The sequence below is a fragment of the Lynx rufus genome, unplaced genomic scaffold, assembly GCF_022079265.1.
Source record: "Lynx rufus isolate CCGP_SWC_20201006 ecotype Redwood Valley unplaced genomic scaffold, mLynRuf1.p SCAF_1, whole genome shotgun sequence".
Lineage (NCBI taxonomy): Eukaryota > Metazoa > Chordata > Mammalia > Carnivora > Felidae > Lynx > Lynx rufus.
Window position 1 is genome coordinate 650,805 of NW_025814823.1, and position 19,894 is coordinate 670,698.

The 19,894-nt window shown below is 36.7% G+C and overlaps 1 protein-coding gene across 1 annotated transcript in view; it reads left to right on the plus strand.

Annotated features, from left to right (window-relative positions):
- Positions 1 to 19,894, plus strand: part of PARP4 (poly(ADP-ribose) polymerase family member 4) — a 119,262-nt gene that overhangs the window by 84,057 nt on the left and 15,311 nt on the right. The window contains exons 33-34 of the mRNA XM_047068287.1: positions 5,255 to 6,259; positions 8,420 to 8,519. Of these exons, the coding sequence (XP_046924243.1) occupies positions 5,255 to 6,259; positions 8,420 to 8,519 (1,105 nt within the window). The remainder of the gene's footprint in view (positions 1 to 5,254; positions 6,260 to 8,419; positions 8,520 to 19,894) is intronic.

Sequence of the window (19,894 nt, forward strand, 5' to 3'; positions counted from 1 at the left end):
CAATTTTCCTAATGAACACGGATGCAAAAATCCTCAACAAGATACTAGCCAACCGGATCAAATAATACATTAAAAGAATTATTCACCACGACCAGGTGGGATTTGTACCTGGGATGCAGGACTGGTTCAATATCCACAAAACAATCAATGTGATACATCACATCAATAAGAGAAAGGACAAGAACCATATGGTCCTCTCAATAGATGCAGAGAAAGTGTTTGACAAAATACAACAGCCTTTCTTGATTAAAAAAAAAAAAACCCTCAAGAAAGTAGGGATAGGAGGATCACACCTTGAGATTATAAAAGCCATATATGAAAGACCCAATGCTAATATCATCCTCAATGGGGAAAAATTGAGGTCTTTAAGGAACACAAGGTCAGGAATACAAGGATGTCCACTCTTACCACTGTTATTCAACATAGTGTTGGAAGTCCTAGCCTCAGACTTCACAAAGTCCTAGCAATCAGACAACACAAAGAGATAAAAAGCATCCAAATCAGCAAGGAGGAAGGCAAACTTTAATTCTTCATAGGTGGCCTGATATTCTATGTGGAAAACCTAAAAGACTCCACCAAAAAACTGCTAGAACTGATATAGGAATTCAGCAAAGTCACAGGATATAAAATCAACGTATAGAAACTGGTTGCATTTCTATACACCAATAATGAAGCAACAGAAAGAGAAATCGAGGAAGCAATCCCATTTACAATTGCACCAAAAACCATAAAATACCTAGGAATAAACCTAACCAAATTGGTATAAGATCTGTATGCTGAAAACTATAGAAAGCTTATGAGAGAAATTGAAGAAGACACAAACAAATGGGAAAACATTCCATGCTCCTGGATAGGAAGAACAAATATTGTTAAAATGTCGATACTACCCTAAGCAATCTACATATTCAATGCAATCCCTATCAAAATAACACCAGCATTCTTCACAGAGCTAGAACAAACAATCCTGAAATTTGTATATAACTGGAAAGGACCCCAAATAGCCAAAGCAATCCCGAAAAAGAAAACCAAAGCTGGAGGCATCACAATTCCAAACTTCAAGATGTATTACAAAGCTGGAATCATCAAGACAGTATGGTACTGGCACAAGAACAGACACATAGATCAACGGAACAGAATAGAGAACCCAGAAATGGACCCACAAACGTATGGCCAACTAATCTTTGACAAAGCAGGAAAGAATATCCAATGGATAAAAGTCTCTTCAACACACGGTGTTGGGGAAACTGGACAGTGACATGCAGAAGAATGAACCTGGGCCACTTTCTTAACACCATACACGAAAATAAACTCAAAATGGATGAAAGACCCATTTGTAAGACAGGAAACCATCAAAATCCTAGAGGATAAAACAGTCAACTACCTCTTTGACCTTGGCCACAGCAATTCCTTAACTTGAGATGTCTCTGGAGTCAAGGGAAACAAAAACAAAAATGAACCATGGGGATCTCTCAAAATAAGAAGCTTCTGCACAGCAAAGGAAACAATCAGCAAAACTAAAAGGCAACCAACAGAATGGGAGAAGATGTTTGCAAATGACATATCGGATTGGATTTGGATTGGATTGGATTTGGATTTGGATCCAAAATCTATAAAGAACTTATCAAACTCAACACCCCAAAAAACAACTAATCCAGTGAAGAAGTGGGAAAAAGACATGAAGAGACACTTTTCCAAAGAAGATCCAGATGGCCAACCGACACATGAAAGATGCTCAACGTCACTCATCATCAGGGAACTACAAATTAAAACCACAATGAGCTACCACCTCACACCTGTCAGAATGGCTAAAATTAACACCTCAGGCAACAACAGATGTTGGCAAGGATGCAGAGAAAGAGGAACCCTTTTGCACTGATGGTGGGAATGCAAAGTGGTGCAGCCACTCTTAAAACAGTAGGGAGGTTCCTCAAAACATTAAGAATAGAACTACCCTATGACCCAGCAATTGTACTACTAAGTATTTTCCCAAAGGATACAAAAATGCTGATTCAAAGGGGCACATGCACCCCAATGTTTATAGCAGCACTGTCGACAATAGCCAAAGTATGGAAAGAGCCCAAATGTCCATCGGCTGATGAATGGATAAAGAAGATGTGGTGTGTGTGTGTGTGTGTGTGTGTGTGTGTGTGTGTGTATACATACATTTATATATATATATATTTATATATTATATATATTATATATATAATGAAATAGTACTCAGTGATCGAAAAGAATGAAATCTTGCCATTTGCAACAGTGTGGATGGAACTAGAGTGTATTATGCTAAGTGAAATAAGTCAGAGAAAGACAAATATATGATTTCACTCATATGTGGAATTTAAGATACAAAACATGAATATAATGGAAGAGAAGCAAAAATAAGATAAAAACAGAGATGGAGACAAACCATAAGAGACTCTTAAATACAGAGAACAAACTGAGGGTTGCTGGCGGGTGTTGGGTTGGAGGGAAGGGCTAAATGGGCAAGGGGCATTAAGGAGAACACTTGTTGGGATGAGCACTGGGTGTCATATGTAAGTGACAAATTACTAAATTCTATTCTTGAAGTTATTGTTACATTATATGTTTACTAACTTGGATTTAAATTAAAAGAAAAAACACTAATTTCAAAAGATAAAAAATAAATAAAGTAAATGGCACTGAAAAAAAAAAAGAAACTGACACACTAATTTCAAACGTTTTATGTAAGGGTAACAGATCTTGGCTAGCCAAAACAACTTTGAAAAGGAAGAAAATGCTGGAGGCCTTACACTATCTGATTTCAAGACTACTATTTTATAAGGCTACAGTAATTAGGAGAGTGTGATATTGGTGTAAAATAGACATCTGTACCATGGGAACATCACTGGAACATGTAACAGTTGGAACAGAGTAGAGAGTCTAGAAATATACCCACATATATAAGGTCAATTGATTTTCTACGAAGGTGTCAAGGTAATTCAATGGGAAAGGGTGATTTTTCCAACAAATGTTTCTGGAAAAATTGGATAGCCATATATGAGACAAAAATGAACCTCTGCCCTCAGCTCACACTGTGTGCAAAAATTGATTGGATTGCAGACTTGAATGTAACAACTGAACAGTGCTAGAATATCTAGAAGAAAAAGTAGGAAAAAATGTTAGTGAATTTGGGTTGGACAAAGGCTTCTTAATTTTTTTAGGGTTTTTTGTTTGTTTGTTTGCTTGCTTTGAGAGAGACGGAGCATGACCAGGGTGGGGGCAGATAGAGAGGGAGAGAGACTGTCCCAAGCAGGCTCCATGCCATCAGCACAGAGCCTGATGCAGGGCTTGATCCCACGAACTGTGAGATTATGACCTGAGTCAAAACCAAGAGTCAGACACTTAGCCAACTGAGCCACCCAGGCACCCCAAGTTTTCTTAAATTTAAAAAAATCTGTAAAAAATTGGTGAATTGGACTTCACTAGAATCAAAACTTTTGCTCTTTGGGTTGCCTGGGTGACTCTATCAGTTGAATGTCTAACTCTTGATTTCTGTCCAGGTCATGATCCCAGGGTTACAGGATCAAGCCCCACATCGGGGTCTGTGCTGAGCGTGTAGCCTGCTTAAGATTCTCATTCTCTCTCTCTCTCTCTCTCTCTCTCTCTCTCTCTCTCTCTCTCTCTTTCCCTCTGCCTCTCTCCCTGGCTCGCATGCACACACACACTCTCTCTCAAGTAAATAAAAAACAAAACAAAAAAACCACACAAACTTTTACTCTTCAGAAGACCCCCTTTAAGCAAATGAAAGGGGAAACCACACAGACAGTGAGAAAATAGTTGTAAAACATACCTGGCAAAGACTTATCTAAAATATAGAAAGAAATCTTAAAATTCAATAATAAGAAAATCCAATAAAATAATGAACGGATTTGAACAGACACTTCACCAGAGAAGGTATACAGATGGCAAACGAGCATATGAAAAGATGCTGTACATCAGAATATGCAAGTTGGAGCCACAGGGAAATACCTTTACATACCCACCAGCATGGCCTAAAAGGGACTGACAGTACTAGATGTGATGAGGATGTGGAAAACCGTAACTCCCACGCGCTGCTGGTGGGAGTACAAAATTGCATAACCATTGTGGAAATTCTTTGGGAAAGGACTACTCTTTTTTAAAAATAGCTCTTTTACATTGGTAAAATGACAAGCTAATTATTTTCCTTAAGATTTTATTCTTAAGTAATCTCCAAACCCAATATGGGGCTCAAATTTACATCCCCGAGATCAAAAGGCACATGCTTGGGGTGCCTGAGTGGCTCAGTCAGTTAAGGTCCAGCTCTTGACTTCAGCTCAGATCATGAGCTCACAGTTCATGGGTTCAAGCCCCGCATAGGACTCTGTGCTGACAGTGCAGAGCCTGCTTGGGATTCTCTTTCTCTCTCTCTCTCTCTCTCTCTCTCTCTCTCTCTCTCTCTCTCTCTCCCCCTCCCTCTCCTTCTCCCTCTCCCTCTCCCTCTCCCTTTCTCCCTCCCTCTCTCCCTCCCCTGCTCATGCACACACACACTCTCTCTCTCCCTGTCTCCCTCTGTCTCTCAAAATAAATAAATACACTTAAAAAAAAAAAGAGTCACATGCTCTACACCTGAGCCAGCCAGGTGCTGCCAGGCTAATTATTTCCAAAATATCTCAAACTTGTAATTCATATAAAACTAGATTTTATTTACATGCAACTTTTTAGGAATGACTCTTTAACATTCAAATAATAGTAGTAACATAGCATCCTTAATTCCCTTTTGTTTTCCATGTTATTCAAAGTCTGGTGTAAAAATATATTCATTTAGTTACTTTAAAGCTTTCGAAATTTTTGTCAGTTTTCTCAGTTTCCTAATATTGCTGTAAAGCAGTATAAAAGACTAGAATAATTTGTTTCAAATTATCAGCTTATTTTAGGGCTAATTTACACATTATGATACTGCTATTATAAAATCTTGTACAAGACACTTCTTTGGTCCTCAGTTTCCTCTTGTATAAAATGAGGGATATTGAAATTCCAAGATGCTAAGAACAAAGAGAAACTAAGATATTTGATGTATTTATTGTTGCTGTTCTCTCCAGATCTCAGACTCTGTATCTACAAAACAAGGACATTGTACTTAAATTATCTTGAATATCTCCTCTTTTCAATGCTCTGGGATAAGCAGCTGCTTGTCTTCTTGGAAGTCAACTACTAGGAAGGATGTTCATTTTATTCTGTGTTTTCCCTTACATTTTTCCCTTTCGGGCAGCCTCTTTCAGCATTCTCTACACGGAATGAAGAGCTGCGACATCATTTGACTAACAGAAAACTTGGATCACCTAAGCTGGAAGTTTTTGAAGATTTTGAAAAGGGTTGCTTCAGTTCCCCACTATCAGAAAAATCTTTAACACTCAATTTCGCATGTGAAGATGTGGAAATGCCATTGGATATAAGTCAGATGGATTCATTTCAGCAAACAGGAACTGAACCATTATATAGAAGTGACCCTTTCCTAAAACAGGGTGCTTGCAGTATTTCTGCTGCCCATAGGTTAGCCTGTTTGGAAGTTGAGCCCGTAATTGGTTCTCGTTTCCACTGTCCTTCCCACTTACATCGTTCAAAGGTTTGTCTTGCTTCTCCTGCTAGTTCTGAACAGTCTGGTCCATCTGAGAATGACCAAGACCTTCAAACTGACAGTTGTAGTGATTCTTCCCTTGAGTCATCCGCCGCTTTCAGACTGTCTCTCCTGCCTTTGAGCTCCTTTGCTTGTGTTCCTTATTCAAGTGACTCATGTAACTTTGGACAGGTTGATCTACCTGACAGTTATCAAGGTCATAAGACTGACAATTGTGCTAGCAATTCTCTTGAGTTGGACTCTCCCCCACAGCCGAATACTTTTTTCTCTCCTCCTAGAGTTCCTTCCTCTGGTCTATCCAGAGAGTTTGGCTTTCATTACCCTTCTGGTTCTCCTCTTTATTTTCAAAATTCCTCAGTTCATTCGAGCACCGCTTACAAGCCACAGATAGATCTGTTTGCAAACACAGAATTGGAGGCTTCTTCAGCAAATGTTTGTGCCATAATTTCATCATCTACTTCAAGTAATGGGCATTTTTCTGAAACAAAAAATGTTGAAACACCAAGATTTCAGAAACGTCGTTTGGCAAAATCTGTTCTAACAGGAAGTGCCTTTACTGCAAGCTTTCAGGCACAAAAAGATGAACAAAGCTGGATGAATTTTGTGCCTTGGACCAAACTCTTCAGTCTACAAACTGAGGTACTAGTCTTATTTCTCCTTAAGTCTGTGGTTAATTAGCTTCATAGTTTAGAGCAGAGCTATTCAAAGTACCTGGTCGTTTATCAGTACAATAGTGAGGTAAGTGACTTGTGGCAGAATGTAAATCAATACACTGCTTCTTCCATTGAGCAAAATTTTCCAAAAAAAAGTCAACAATAAATACAGTGTGCTTGATAATGGTATTTATCTATCTAGTTTTAACTGTTAGGCTAGAATATCATGCAAGTGAATGTTAATATTCCTCAGTTGAAAGTTAATCATGGGGTAAGACCTTGATTTCCTAGGTTCTAGAACAGGTGAATTGCAATTATGTAAATTTCCCACTTTGACGTAGAGGACGAGAGCTGTAAGTATACTCTAACTGTTTTCACATATGGTCTTAGGAATACCACTCAACATGTAAGACTGTGTTAGAGCTTATCATTCCATTTGTGAAGCTAATAAACACTAAGTAAACTTAGTTCCTGCGCTGGTACTAAGACCCAGCCTCGTATCTGTAATTATTTGTTTTAATGTAAAGTAGTTTAGTAAAGTGGAAACGCAACTTGATTTAGTGTAAGACTAAATTTGAGCCGCGGTTAGTACTTTGTGATTTGAGGCAAGTCAGATAACCTTTCTGAGTCTCAGTTTCTTCATCCATATACTGGGGATAATAACAGTGTCTGCCTCATAGAGTAGTTTTGAGGTTTAAACATGATCATAACAGCTGTCCAGCTTTTTTTTTTTTTACCTGGAAGAGTGTCCTTGAAAGCAGCGTAGGAAGCAGGACAGCAGAGGCTGCCGTCTCTGGGCCCTGGAGCCAGACTAGTAGAGCTTACCTGGTGCCTCTGCTACTTGGTAGTTGTCTGACTGTGGACAAGTTGCTTAGCCTCTCTGTACCTCAGTGATCTCATCTGCAAGGTGGGTATAGTAATAGTCTCTCCATAGGAAGTGGCTAAAAAGATTGTTTTTCTTAAATCTAAGCACCTAGGACTAGTTTAATACTAGTTGGCACGTACCACTGCTGTTATTTTTCAAATTATTGCCATAGAGTCTGTGTACCTGCCTATGACCTCATCCACCTTTCTGCTTTCTGTATTAGCTCCTCTGGGATCTGAAGTTGATATACTTTAAGGTCAAGATCCCCATGTTCAGGCTTACGACCACCTCATAATATGTAATAAACATCAGCCTTCAAAGTAGAGACTTAGGGATGTTTGGGTGGCTCAGTTGGTTAAGCGTCTGACTTCAGCCGAGTTCGTGATCTCATGGCTCATGAGTTCGAGCCCTGCGTCAGGCTCTGTGCTGACAGCTCAGAGCCTAGAGCCTGTTTTAGATTTTGTGTCACCCTGTCTCTCTGCCCCTTCCCTGCTCATGGTCTATCTGGCTCTCTCAAAAATGAATAAACATTAAAAAAAATTTTTTTTTCAAGTAGAGACTTAGCTGGGGTGGGCAGGGGACAGTAAGGTCATTTTAAAGAGCATATTCACCGTAACAATTTTATATTTAGTAAAAATTTGTCATTTTCATATTTTGGACTTCATAAAGGCACATTTTTAATATTGAACAAAAGGAATCATGCTACTTAAAAGTTTGAGAAACATTGGTTCAAAGCATTACTAGAAGAAAAAATTCATAACACCATTTTTTAAAATGCCTGCACATGAGCCTCTTTCCAGACTTTTCATAAGTGCCATCTGATACATACTGTCCATAGTGTTTTTGAGATTCCTAACAATACTATGTCACTAGTGTATGAAGAACTTTGACTTAAACTTTTTTTTTCATTTTTTAATATTTTATTTATTGTTGAGAGACAAAGACAGACAGAGCAGGGAAGGGGCAGAGAGAGAGGGAGACACAGAATCCAAAGCAGTCTCCCTTCTTGGAGCTGTCAGCACAGGGCTCAACCCCATGAACTGTGAGATTATGACCTGAGCCAAAGTCAGACACTTAACTGACTGAGCCACCCAGGCGCCCCTGAAGAACTTTGATTTTAAAAATAATAAAAATGATAATAAAAATTTTTTATAATACAAATTTTAGAAATGTCTTAATAAACTGAATTTAAATAATTGGAAACATTATTTATTACATAAATTCTTATGTGTGTGATTAAATTTCAACAATGTGGCTTAAATTTGCTTTTTTATTTCATAGGATGGCTTCTGGAAACTTACATCAGAACTGGGATTTATTTTAAACCTTAATACAAATATTTTAAATAGCTTTCTTGAACAAAAAGGCATTAGATCTCTAGGTAAGTCACCATTTTTCTATTAATTAAATGGCATGCTCTTAACTGTTGTAAATTTTGTTGTAAACTAGTATACTAATATGATAATTATATAAGTTACATATGAGTGGAATTATATTTGTTAACCATCAAATGAAACAAGAGGACCAGTTTCTAGTCATATCTTTACCACTAATTAGGGTATTACCTGTGTAAGTTAATTAGCATAAGTAACAATAACTTCTGTTTTAAAAATCCAAAATTTCAGTAGCTTAACACAAAGATTATTTTCTTGCACATATCACAGTCAAATAGTATTCAGCAGGAGAATTCCACTCCAAGTTTTCATTTACAGGCCCAGGCTCCGTCCATATTGTGGCTCTACCATTATCAAAAGTGTCTTTAAAATTACTCTAGTGAAAAGGAAAGAAGAAAATACTGCCCTGGCATCACCTACCTGGTAGATAGTAAGAGAAAGACAAACTGGGGCAGGAACTAGTCACAGAGCCCCTCCCAGATACAAGAGGGCTGGGAAATACACTTTAGCTTGGTGTCCAGGAAGAGAAAACAGCTTTGATAAGTGTCTAGGCAGTCTTTGCCAGAGCAAGTTCAATCTCTGTGGACCTGTTTCTTGTCATGATAATGAAGGGGATGGTTAAGCAAGTGGTTTGAAGGTCAAATGCTAGTCTTAGGTTAAGACATTTTTTTAAATAAAAACACATTATTAAACAGTAGTCAGTATTCATTGAATAGCAGTGTCTAACTACCCTGCCATCCCCTCAAAAAAGTCAGGGTTTTCATACTCCAGGCTTATTCCAGAGTTAGCAGGTCTTTGTTTGTTTGACTTGCACTACACCAAAAAGGAAAGGTGAAAATTTGCATGAGAATTCTACTTCCTGGAATGATAAAGGAGCTTGAATCTGACTAAATCTCTCACCAGTAAGATTTAGTAAGCTCATTGGGACCTCATCAAAGTAAAATCAGATAAAGGGTTAGTATCCAAAATCTACAAAGAACTTATCAAACTCAACACCCAAAAAACAAATAATCTAGTGAAGAAATGGGCAAAAGACATGAATAGACACTTCTCCAAACAAGGCATCCAGATGGCAAACCAACACATGAAAAAATGCTCAACATCACTCATCATCAGGGAAATACAAATTGAAACCACAATGAGATACCACCTCACCCTTCTCAGAATGGCTAACATGGACAACTCAGGCAACAGCATATATTGGCGAGGATGCAGAGAAAGAGGATCTGTTTTGCATTGTTGGTGGCAATGCAAGCTGGTGCAGCCACTCTGGAAAACAGGATGGAGGTTCCTCAAAAAACTAAAAATAGAACTACCTACAACCTAGCAATTGCACTACCAGGCATTTATCCACAGGATACAGGTGTGCTGTTTCGAAGGGACACATGCACCCCCATGTTTATAGCAGCACTGTCAACAATAGCCAAAGTATGGAAAGAGCCCAAATGTCCATCAATGGATGAATGGATAAAGAAGATGTGGTCTATATATACAATGGAGTATTACTCGGCAATCAAAAAGAATGAAATCTTGTCATTTGCAACTACGTGGGAGGAACTGGAGGGTATTATACTAAGTGAAATTAGTCAGTCAGAGAAAGACAAAAATCATATGACTTCACTCATATGAGGACTTTAAGAGACAAAACAGATGAACGTAAGGGAAGGGAAACAAAAATAATATAAAAACAGGGAGGGGGACAAAACGGAAGAGACTCATAAATATGGAGAACAAACTGAGGGTTATTGGAGGGGTTGTGGGAGAGGGGATGGGCTAAATGGTAAGGGGCATTAAGGAATCTACTCCTGAAATCATTGCTTCACTATATGCTAACTAATTTGGATGTAAATTTTAAAAAATGAAAAATAAAGTTAAAAATTTTTTAAAAAACAAAGATGTAAAAAAATCTTAAAAAAATATTTAGTAAGCTCAGATAAAGTATTTTAAAACCACTCTTTTAAGGCCTGGAATGCAATAAAAAAAAAAACAACAGGCAGAAACTAGAAGGATCAAAATCCCTGAAAAAAGGAAGAAAATGAGGTGAGTTCTACATTTACCCAACCATTCACCCAAAGGTACTTCTCAGTTCATGAGGCACATGAGAGGTTAGAACTGGAATGGAAAGTCTTAATGGGATAATGACATAGGAGTCAGAGTTCAAGGCTGCCAGAGTACCCGGAAAGTAAAGGCGAAACTCCTAAAAAGGAAGGAGCCACAGAGCCCAGAGCTCTGAAATCTGCATACAGATTCCCTCAGATTGTTGGCTCTCCCCTAACCTGTACACACACGTGACTTCAAGGAATCCGGAAAAAAAGCAACAGCTGGAGAGAAAAAGAGCAGAGATTCCAGCTGCTGCCAGGTGTTGGGGAGACAGAGTTTGGTGTTTGAAGTATACCAAATTAGAATTGACAAACATCTTGGGGCGCCTGCGTGGCTCAGTCGGTTAAGCGTCCCACTTTGGCTCAGGTCATGATCTTGCGGTTCCTGAGTTCAAGCCTTGTGTTGGGCTCTGTGCTGACAGCTCAGAGCCCGGAGCCTGCTTTGGATTCTGTGTCTCCCTCTCTCTCTGCCCCTCCCCGACTCGCGTGTGTGCGCTCTCTCTCAAAAATAAATAAGCATTAAAAAATTTTTTTAACAACAAAAAAATAACTTGTAAACATCTCAAGTTTTCTACTAAAACCCGAAAAGGGTAAAAAGGACCATAAATCAGGGAAAAAACAAAATTGGCCCCTTAACAAAGCCTAAAACAAAGCTTTCACAGGATACACCAGAACATAACTCAACACTCTTTTGAATAAGATAACATACTTCAGGGGCTCCACAACCTTCAATGTACAGTATAGAATGAAAATTTAATAACATACAAAGAAGCAGGAAAATATGACTTATAATCTAGGGGGAAATAGCCTATAGATGCTGACCTCCAGGTGCCCCAGATGTTGGAATTAGCAGATAAGGATTTTAAAACTGCTATTATAAATACAGTAAAGGTTTACCAGAAAATAATGGGTGAACAAATGGGAGAATCTCAGCAAATAGATGGAAACTCTAAGAATCAAATGAAAATTCTAGAACTGGAAAATAAAATTATCTTCAATGGAAAGGTCATTGGATGGGCTTAACTGCAGAATGAACAAAACAGAAAAAAGTATCAGGTAACTTAAATTATAATAATATAATGTAATAAAAATTATCCAAACTGAAGCATAGAAAAAAAAATAGAATGAGGTAAAGAAGAGAATCCAGGACATGTGAAATGGTATCAAAAGGTTTTACACTTGTGTAATTGGGGTCTCAGAAGGAATGAAAGTAGATAGAAAAATGTTTGAATAAATAATAACTGAATTTTTTCTAAATTGTTGAAAAACATCAACTTATAGATCCAAGAAATTCAGTATAACTTCAGGCAGAATAAATACAATTAGAATCGCATTTGAGTAGACCAGAATCAAACTGCTGAAAACCGCAGATAAATCTTAACACAGACAGGAAAAAAGACACATTAGAGTCCAGAGAATATCGATAAGAATTTTATATTATTTCACATCAGAAATAATGGAAGCTACAAGAAAATGAAACTGTATCTTTACATTTATTCATTTTTTGAGATAGAGACAGGATGCAAGTGGGGAAAGGGCAGAGAGAGACAGGCACACACACACAGAATCTAAAGCAGGCTCCAGGCTCTGAGTTGTCAGCACAGAGCCTGATGTGGGGCTTGAACTCATGGACCATGAGATCATGACCTGAGCCAAAGTCAGACACTTAACCAACTGAGCCACCCAGGTGCCCCAGAAAATGGAATTATATCTTTAAAGTGCTAAAAGAAAAAACCTATAGACTAAGAACTCTATATCCAGCAGAAAAGATCCTTTAAAAATAAAGGAAACTTTGTTTCCATAATCATAAAGACAGAGCACAAACTGGCAGTTGCTAGAGGGAAAAGAGTTGGGGGAGGGCAGATGGGCAAAATGGGTGAAGAGAATTAAGAGGTACAAACTTCTAGTTATACATAAATAGTGATGGAGATGAAAAGTACAACATAGGGGGCGCCTGGCTGACTCGGTCAGTTAAGCATCCATCTCTTGATTTTGGCTTAGGTCAGGATCTCACGGTTCCTAAGATGGAGTGCTGCATCACAGAGCCTGCTTGAGGTTCTCTCTCTCCCTCTCTCTGCCCCTCCCCTGCTTGTGCACTTACTCTCTCTCTCTCTCTCTCTCTCTCTCAAAATAAGTAGACATTTAAAAAAAAAAAGAAAAGTACAGCATATGGAATATAGTCAATAACACTGTAATAACAGTGTATAATGACAGATGGTAACTACATCTGAATGATTGTCAGTGTAGTATAATGTGTACAATTACTGAGTCACTGTTATTCACCTGAAACTAACATAACATTGTGTGTCAACTATACGTCAGTTAAAAGAAAAGAACACTAAGCACAAGGAAATACAATGTATGCATGTATATGTATGTATTCAGATTAACAAATAAAAAGCCTGAAAAAAAGGAAAAAAATGAAATTAAGGAAATAAGGAAATTAACAAAAGACAAACAAAAGCTGATTCAGGGTCAAAGGATAGAAGATCAAAATACAAAAATCAATTTTAATTCCATTATTCTATTTGCTAGCCACAAATCATGGGAAAATGCAATTAAAAAATTTTTTTAATGTTTATTTATTTTTGAGAAAGAGACAGAGACAGAGCATGAGCAGGGGAGGGGCAAAGAGAGAGGGAGATACAGAATTTGAAGCAGGCTCCAGGCTCCGAGCTGTTAGCACAGAGCCTGATGCGGGGCTCAAACCCATGTGAACCGCAAGATCATGACCTGACCCAAAGTTGGACGCTTAACCAACTGAGCCACCCAAGTTCTCCAGAAAAGCAATTTTAAAATACTATTTATAGTGGTATTAAAAATATCAAATACCTAACAATAAATTTTTTAAAAGATATGCAAGATTTCTCAAATGAAAACTACAAAACATTATTGAGAGAATTCTTAAAAGATCTAACTAAGTGGAAAAAATTTCTCTCAAAACAAGAAGATGTCAGTTCTCCCCAAAGTGATCTATATATTCAATGCTGTGAATAACCATGCCTACAAATTTGACAATCTAGATAAAATGGACTTATTCCTTGAAAGACAGTATCTGCCAAAGTCACTCAAGAAGAAATGGAAAATAGGAATAGACCTATGTCTATAAAATAAATTGAATCAATAATTAATAACCTTCCAAAACAGAAAGCACCAGGCCCAGATGAGTTCACTGGTGAATTCTACCAACATTTAAGGAACTAATTATACCAAGTCTTTATGGTGTCTTTCAGAGTATAGAAGCAGAGGGAATAATTCCTAATTCATTCTATTCATTCTAATTCATTCTAAGGGCAGCATTACGCTAATGCCAAAACTAGACAAAGACATTACTAGAGAAGAAAACTACAAACCAATATCTCTCAGGAACATAGATGCAAAAATCCTCAATAAAATATTAGCAAGTTGAATCCAGAAAAGTGTAAAAAGAACAATATACATGACCAAGTGGGATTTATCACAAGTACACATGGCTGGTTCAACATTAGAAAATCTATCAATGTAATCCATTACATCAACAAACTAAAAACAAAAAAATTACATGATTATACCAATAGATTCAGAAAAAGCATTTAAGAAGATCCAATACTCATTCATGCTATAAAATCTCAGTAAACAAAGTATTGAAAGAGCCCAAATGTCCATCAACTGATGAATGGATAAAGAAGATGTGGTATGCATGTACAATGGAATATTACTTGGAAATCAGAAAGAATAAAATCTTACCATTTGCAGCAATGCAGATGCAACTAGAGTGTGTGTTATGCTAAGCAAAATAAGTCAGTCAGAGAAACACAAATATCGTATGATTTCACTCATATGTGGAATTTAAGATACAAAACAGATGAACTTAGAGGAAGGGAAGCAAAAATAAAATAAAAACAGAGAGGGAGGCAAACCATAAGAGACTTTTTTTTAAATTTTTTTTAACGTTTATTTATTTTTGAGACAGAGAGAGACAGAGCATGAACGGGGGAGGGGCAGAGAGAGAGGGAGACACAGAATCGGAAGCAGGCTCCAGGCTTTGAGCCATCATCAGCCCAGAGCCCGACGCGGGGCTCGAACTCAGGGACCGTGAGATCGTGACCTGAGCCAAAGTCGGACGCTCAACCGACTGAGCCACCCAGGCGCCCCATAAGAGACTCTTAAATACAAAAAACGAACAGGGTTGCTGGTGGGGTATTGTGGGGAGATGGGCAAAATGGGAGGTGAGCATTAAGGAGGGCACTGGGTGTTATATGTAAGTGATGAATCATTAAATTCTATCCCTGAAATCATTATTACACTATGTGTTAACTAAAACGTGGATCTAAATAAAAATAAATTAAATAAATAAATAGATAAATAAAATCTCAGTAAACAATGAATAGAGGAGAACCTCTTCAACTAAAGACTATCTATAAAAAACTTACAGCTAATATTATGCAAAATGGTGAGAATATAGAAGCTTTTCCATCAAGATCAGGTACAAGACAAAGATTTCCCCTCTCTCCACTCCTTTTTAATATTGTACTAGAAGTCCTTGCTAATGCAATAAGGCAAGAACAGAAAGTAAAAGATCTACAGATCAGGAAGGAAGAAATTAAAATTTTCTTTGTTTACAGATGATATGATTGTTGACGATTCAAAATAATCAACAAAAAACTCTTGGAACTTAACTGGAATTAAAATTAAAACTTAGGGGCGCCTGGGTGGCGCAGTCGGTTAAGCGTCCGACTTCAGCCAGGTCACGATCTCATGGTCCGTGAGTTCGAGCCCCGCGTCAGGCTCTGGGCTGATGGCTCGGAGCCTGGAGCCTGTTTCCGATTCTGTGTCTCCCTCTCTCTCTGCCCCTCCCCCGTTCATGCTCTGTCTCTGTCTGTCCCAAAAATAAATAAAAAACGTTGAAGAGAAAAAGAAAAAAAAAATTTAAAATTAAAACTTAAAAAAAAGAAGTCTTAATCAGATTTGCAGCAGGACCCTGATACCAAAACCAGACAAGGACACTACAAGAAAAGAAAATTACAGGCCAATATTCCTGATGATTACAGATGCAAAAATGCTCAACAAAATATTAGAAACTCAAGTTCAACAATTTGCTAAAAGTATCATGATCAAGTGGGATTTGTTCCAGGGATGCAAGGATGATTCAATATCTGCAAATTAATCAACATTATATACCACATTAACAAAATGAAGGATAAGAAAAATCATATGATCATCTCAGTGGATACAAAAAAAGCATTTGACAAGTCTTTTTTATCACTTATGTTAAAAAGTATTCTCAACAAAGTGGGTATAGAGGGAATGTTTCTCAGCCTAATAAAAGCCATGTTTGACAGGCCCACAGCTAACATAATATTCAGTAGTGAAAAGCAGAAAGCTTTTCCTCTAAGATCAGGAGCCCAATGATCTTAGGCAAGGATGTCCACTATCCCCATTTTTATTCAACATAGTATTGGAGGTCCTAGTCAGAAAGAGGTCCAATGCAAGAAAGAGAAATAAAAGGCATCAAATCAGAAAGGAAGAAGTACAACTATCACTATTTGCAAACTGACATGATAGTATATATAGAAAACCCTAAAGACTCCACCACAGAACTATTAGAACAAATACACAAATTAAGGAAAATTGCAGGATACAAAATCAATACACAAAATCAGTTGTGTTTCTATGCGGTAATAATGAACTATCAGAAAAAGAAATTAAGAAAATAATCCGATTTACACGTTTCAAAAAGAATAAAATACCTACGAATAAATTTAACCAAGGAGGTGAAAGACATATACATAAAAAGTATAAGATACTGATGAAAGAAATTAAAGTAGACACAAATAAATAGAAAGCTATTCCATGTTCATGGATTGGAATATTGCTTAAATGTTCATACTACCCAAAGCAATCTACAGACTCAATGCAATCCTTATCAAAACTCCAATGGCATTCTTCATAGAAATAAACAATCCTAAAATTTGTACAGAACCACACATACTCTCTCTCTCTCTCAAAAGAAACCAAAAAAAATCCCAAAAGAAGTCAAGTTTTTAAAAAGATTGATAATAATCACAAAGTTCTTGCATGAGTGAACAAAAAGAGAAAGAAGGCATTATAAAGAATATTAAGAATAAAAGAGGGTAGTTAATGAAAAGTGGTAGAGAGATTTAAAGAATAATAAGATCTTATGGACAGCCTTATGCCAATAAAGCTTAAAACTTAGGTGAATTTTCAGAAAATATTAAATTTACCACACCCAACTAAAGAAAAAATAGAAAGCTTGAATAATTCTGTAGTGATTAAAGAAATTAGTTTAAAACCTTCTCACAAAGAAAACAACACTAGGTTGAGATTATTTTACCCCATTCTTCTACCAAATATTCAAAGAACAGATAATTCCAACCTAATACAAAATATTGTAGATCTTAGGAAAAATATGAGAATACTTTTCAGCTTATTTTACTAACATAATTTAATTTAAAAATATGACAAAGATTACAATAGCATCAAAAACAATAAAATACCTAGGAATAAATTGAGCAAAAGATATGCAAGACTTGTACACTGAAAACTATAAGATATTAATGAAAGAAATTTTAAAAGATCTAAATAATGGAAGAATGTCACATGTTCATGGATTGGAAGCCTTAATATTGTTAAGATAGCCATACTCCCCAAATGATCTACAGATTCAATCCACTCCCTATCAAAATCTCAGATTACTTTCTTGCCAAAATTGACAAGCTGGTCCTAAAATTCATATGGAAGACCTGGAATGGCCAAAACAATCTTGAAAAAAACAAAAAACAGGAGGAGTAACACTTCTCAATTTCAAAATTTAAGGAAAAACTGCATTAATCAAGACAATGTGGTAATGGCAAAAAGGTAGATGGAATGGAATCAATGGAATAGAATTGACAGTCCAGAAATAAGCCTCTTCATTATGGTCAGTTGTTGTGTGACAAGGATGTCAAGACAATCCAACGGGGAAAGAACAGCCTTTTCCACAAACACCTGGCACTGGAACAACTGGATATCTAAGAGGCAAAAGTGTGAAATTGGATCTCTTTCTTCCAAATATAACTTAAAACTATTCATCTCCTAGAAGAAAACAGAAGCAAATCTTCATGACCTTTGATTAGGCAATGGTCTCTTGACACTGAAAGCACAAAAGAAAAATAGACAAACTAAACTTGATCAGATTTAAAATTGTATATGTAAGGTATGCCTCAATTAAAATTTTCTGAAATTTTGTGTGCAACTGAAAAATTAAAAGACAACACAAAGAATGGGAGAAAATGTTTGCGAATCATGTATCTGATAAGGGACTGGTATCCAGAATATATGAAGAACATTTATAATTCAGTAATAAAAAGCTAAATGGTACAATTAAAAAGTAGGCAAAGGATTTGAATAGATATTTCTCCAAAGAAGACATACAAATGGCTAATACAGACCTGAAAAGATGCTCAACCTCATTAGTCATCAGGGAAATGGAAATAAAAACTATAGTGATGTACTGCTTCATACCCACTAGGGTGACTATAATTTAAAAAAAAAAAAAAAAAGAACACCCATCAAGGGTGAAAAGATGGACTTTTCAATTGATGGTGATGGGACAACCAAACAATAAGAAAAAAGTACAGTTTGGCCCTTTACCTCATACCATACTCAAAAATTCCAAATAGATTGAAAACCTAAGTATTAAAAAACAAACAATAAAAATTTTGGAAGAAAATACTGGAAAGAATCTTTTTGATTTTAGGACAGGTAAATTTTTTTTAACTTTTTATTTTTAAGTGATTTTAGCCTTGCAGAAAAGTTGCAAATATAGTACAAAGAATTCTCATACACCCTTCACCTAAATTCTCCAGATGTTAACATTTGGAAGTATTTAATTTATCATTCAGAGAGGAATTTTCAATGCAAAGAAAGGCACAAGCCATAAAGGAAAAGATTAATAAAGTAGACTACATACATCAGCCATGCCTTTTCACCAAAAATAAATAAAATTTAAACTGTGAGAAAGGCATACTATAAACTAGCCTAAAGACACATATAAACAGCATATAAACAAGGTACAAACCTTGTGATAGAACTGAGTGATAAACACAAACATTAGCATAGTGGTAGTTTCTAAGAGGGAGAACAAGAGAATATGATTGGGACATAACTCACAGACACTTTCAAGGTAATGATTATATTCTGTTTCTTAAAACGGGTAGTTGGGTGACTACTATAAAAAACAAACAAACAGAAAATAACAAGTATTGGTAAGGATGTAGAGAAATAAGAACCCTGTGCACTGTTGGTGGCAACGTAAAATGGTACAGCTGCTATGGGAAAACAATAGAGTGGTTCTTCAAAAAATTAAAAATAGAATTACCATATGACTCAGCAAATTCCATTTCTGGGTATATAACCAAAAGAGTTGAAAGAAGGGACTCAGAAATATTTGTACACACATATTCATAGCAGGATTATTTGCAATAGCCAAAAAGCGGAAGCACTCCAAATGTTCATTAATGGGTGAATGAATAAAGAAAATGTGATATATACATACAATGGAATATCATTCAGCCTTAAAAAGGAAGGAATTCTAATCCATGCCATAACATGGATGAGCCTCAAAAACATGATGCTAAGTGAAACAAGCCAGTCACAAAAGGACAAATACTGTATGATTCCACTTGATTCCATATGATTCCATACGAGACACCAAGAATAGTCAATTTCACAGAAACAGAAAGTAGAATGGTCGTTACTAGGGGCTGAGAGGAATAGGGGATGGGGGAGTTAGGGTTCCAGAGATAGATGGTGGTGACCGTAACACAACAATGTGAATGTAGTTAGTAACACTGAACTATATACTTTAAAATGGTTAAGATGGTAAGTTTTATGTTATGTATATTTTACTAGTCTTTTAAAACAAAAATAATACATAAATGGGCAATTCCTACTTGAGTGTTTGTTATTTATACCCTATAAATACATTTAATTTTTTGGGGCGCCTGGGTGGCGCAGTCGGTTAAGCGTCTGACTTCAGCCAGGTCACGATCTCGCGGTCCGTGAGTTCGAGCCCCGCGTCGGGCTCTGGGCTGATGGCTCAGAGCCTGGAGCCTGTTTCCGATTCTGTGTCTCCCTCTCTCTCTGCCCCTCCCCCCGTTCATGCTCTGTCTCTCTCTGTCCCAAAAATAAATAAACGTTGAAAAAAAAATTTTTTTTAATACATTTAATTTTTTAAAAATTTAAGTGTATACTTGAGAAGATTTGAAATTCATTCTCAAGAA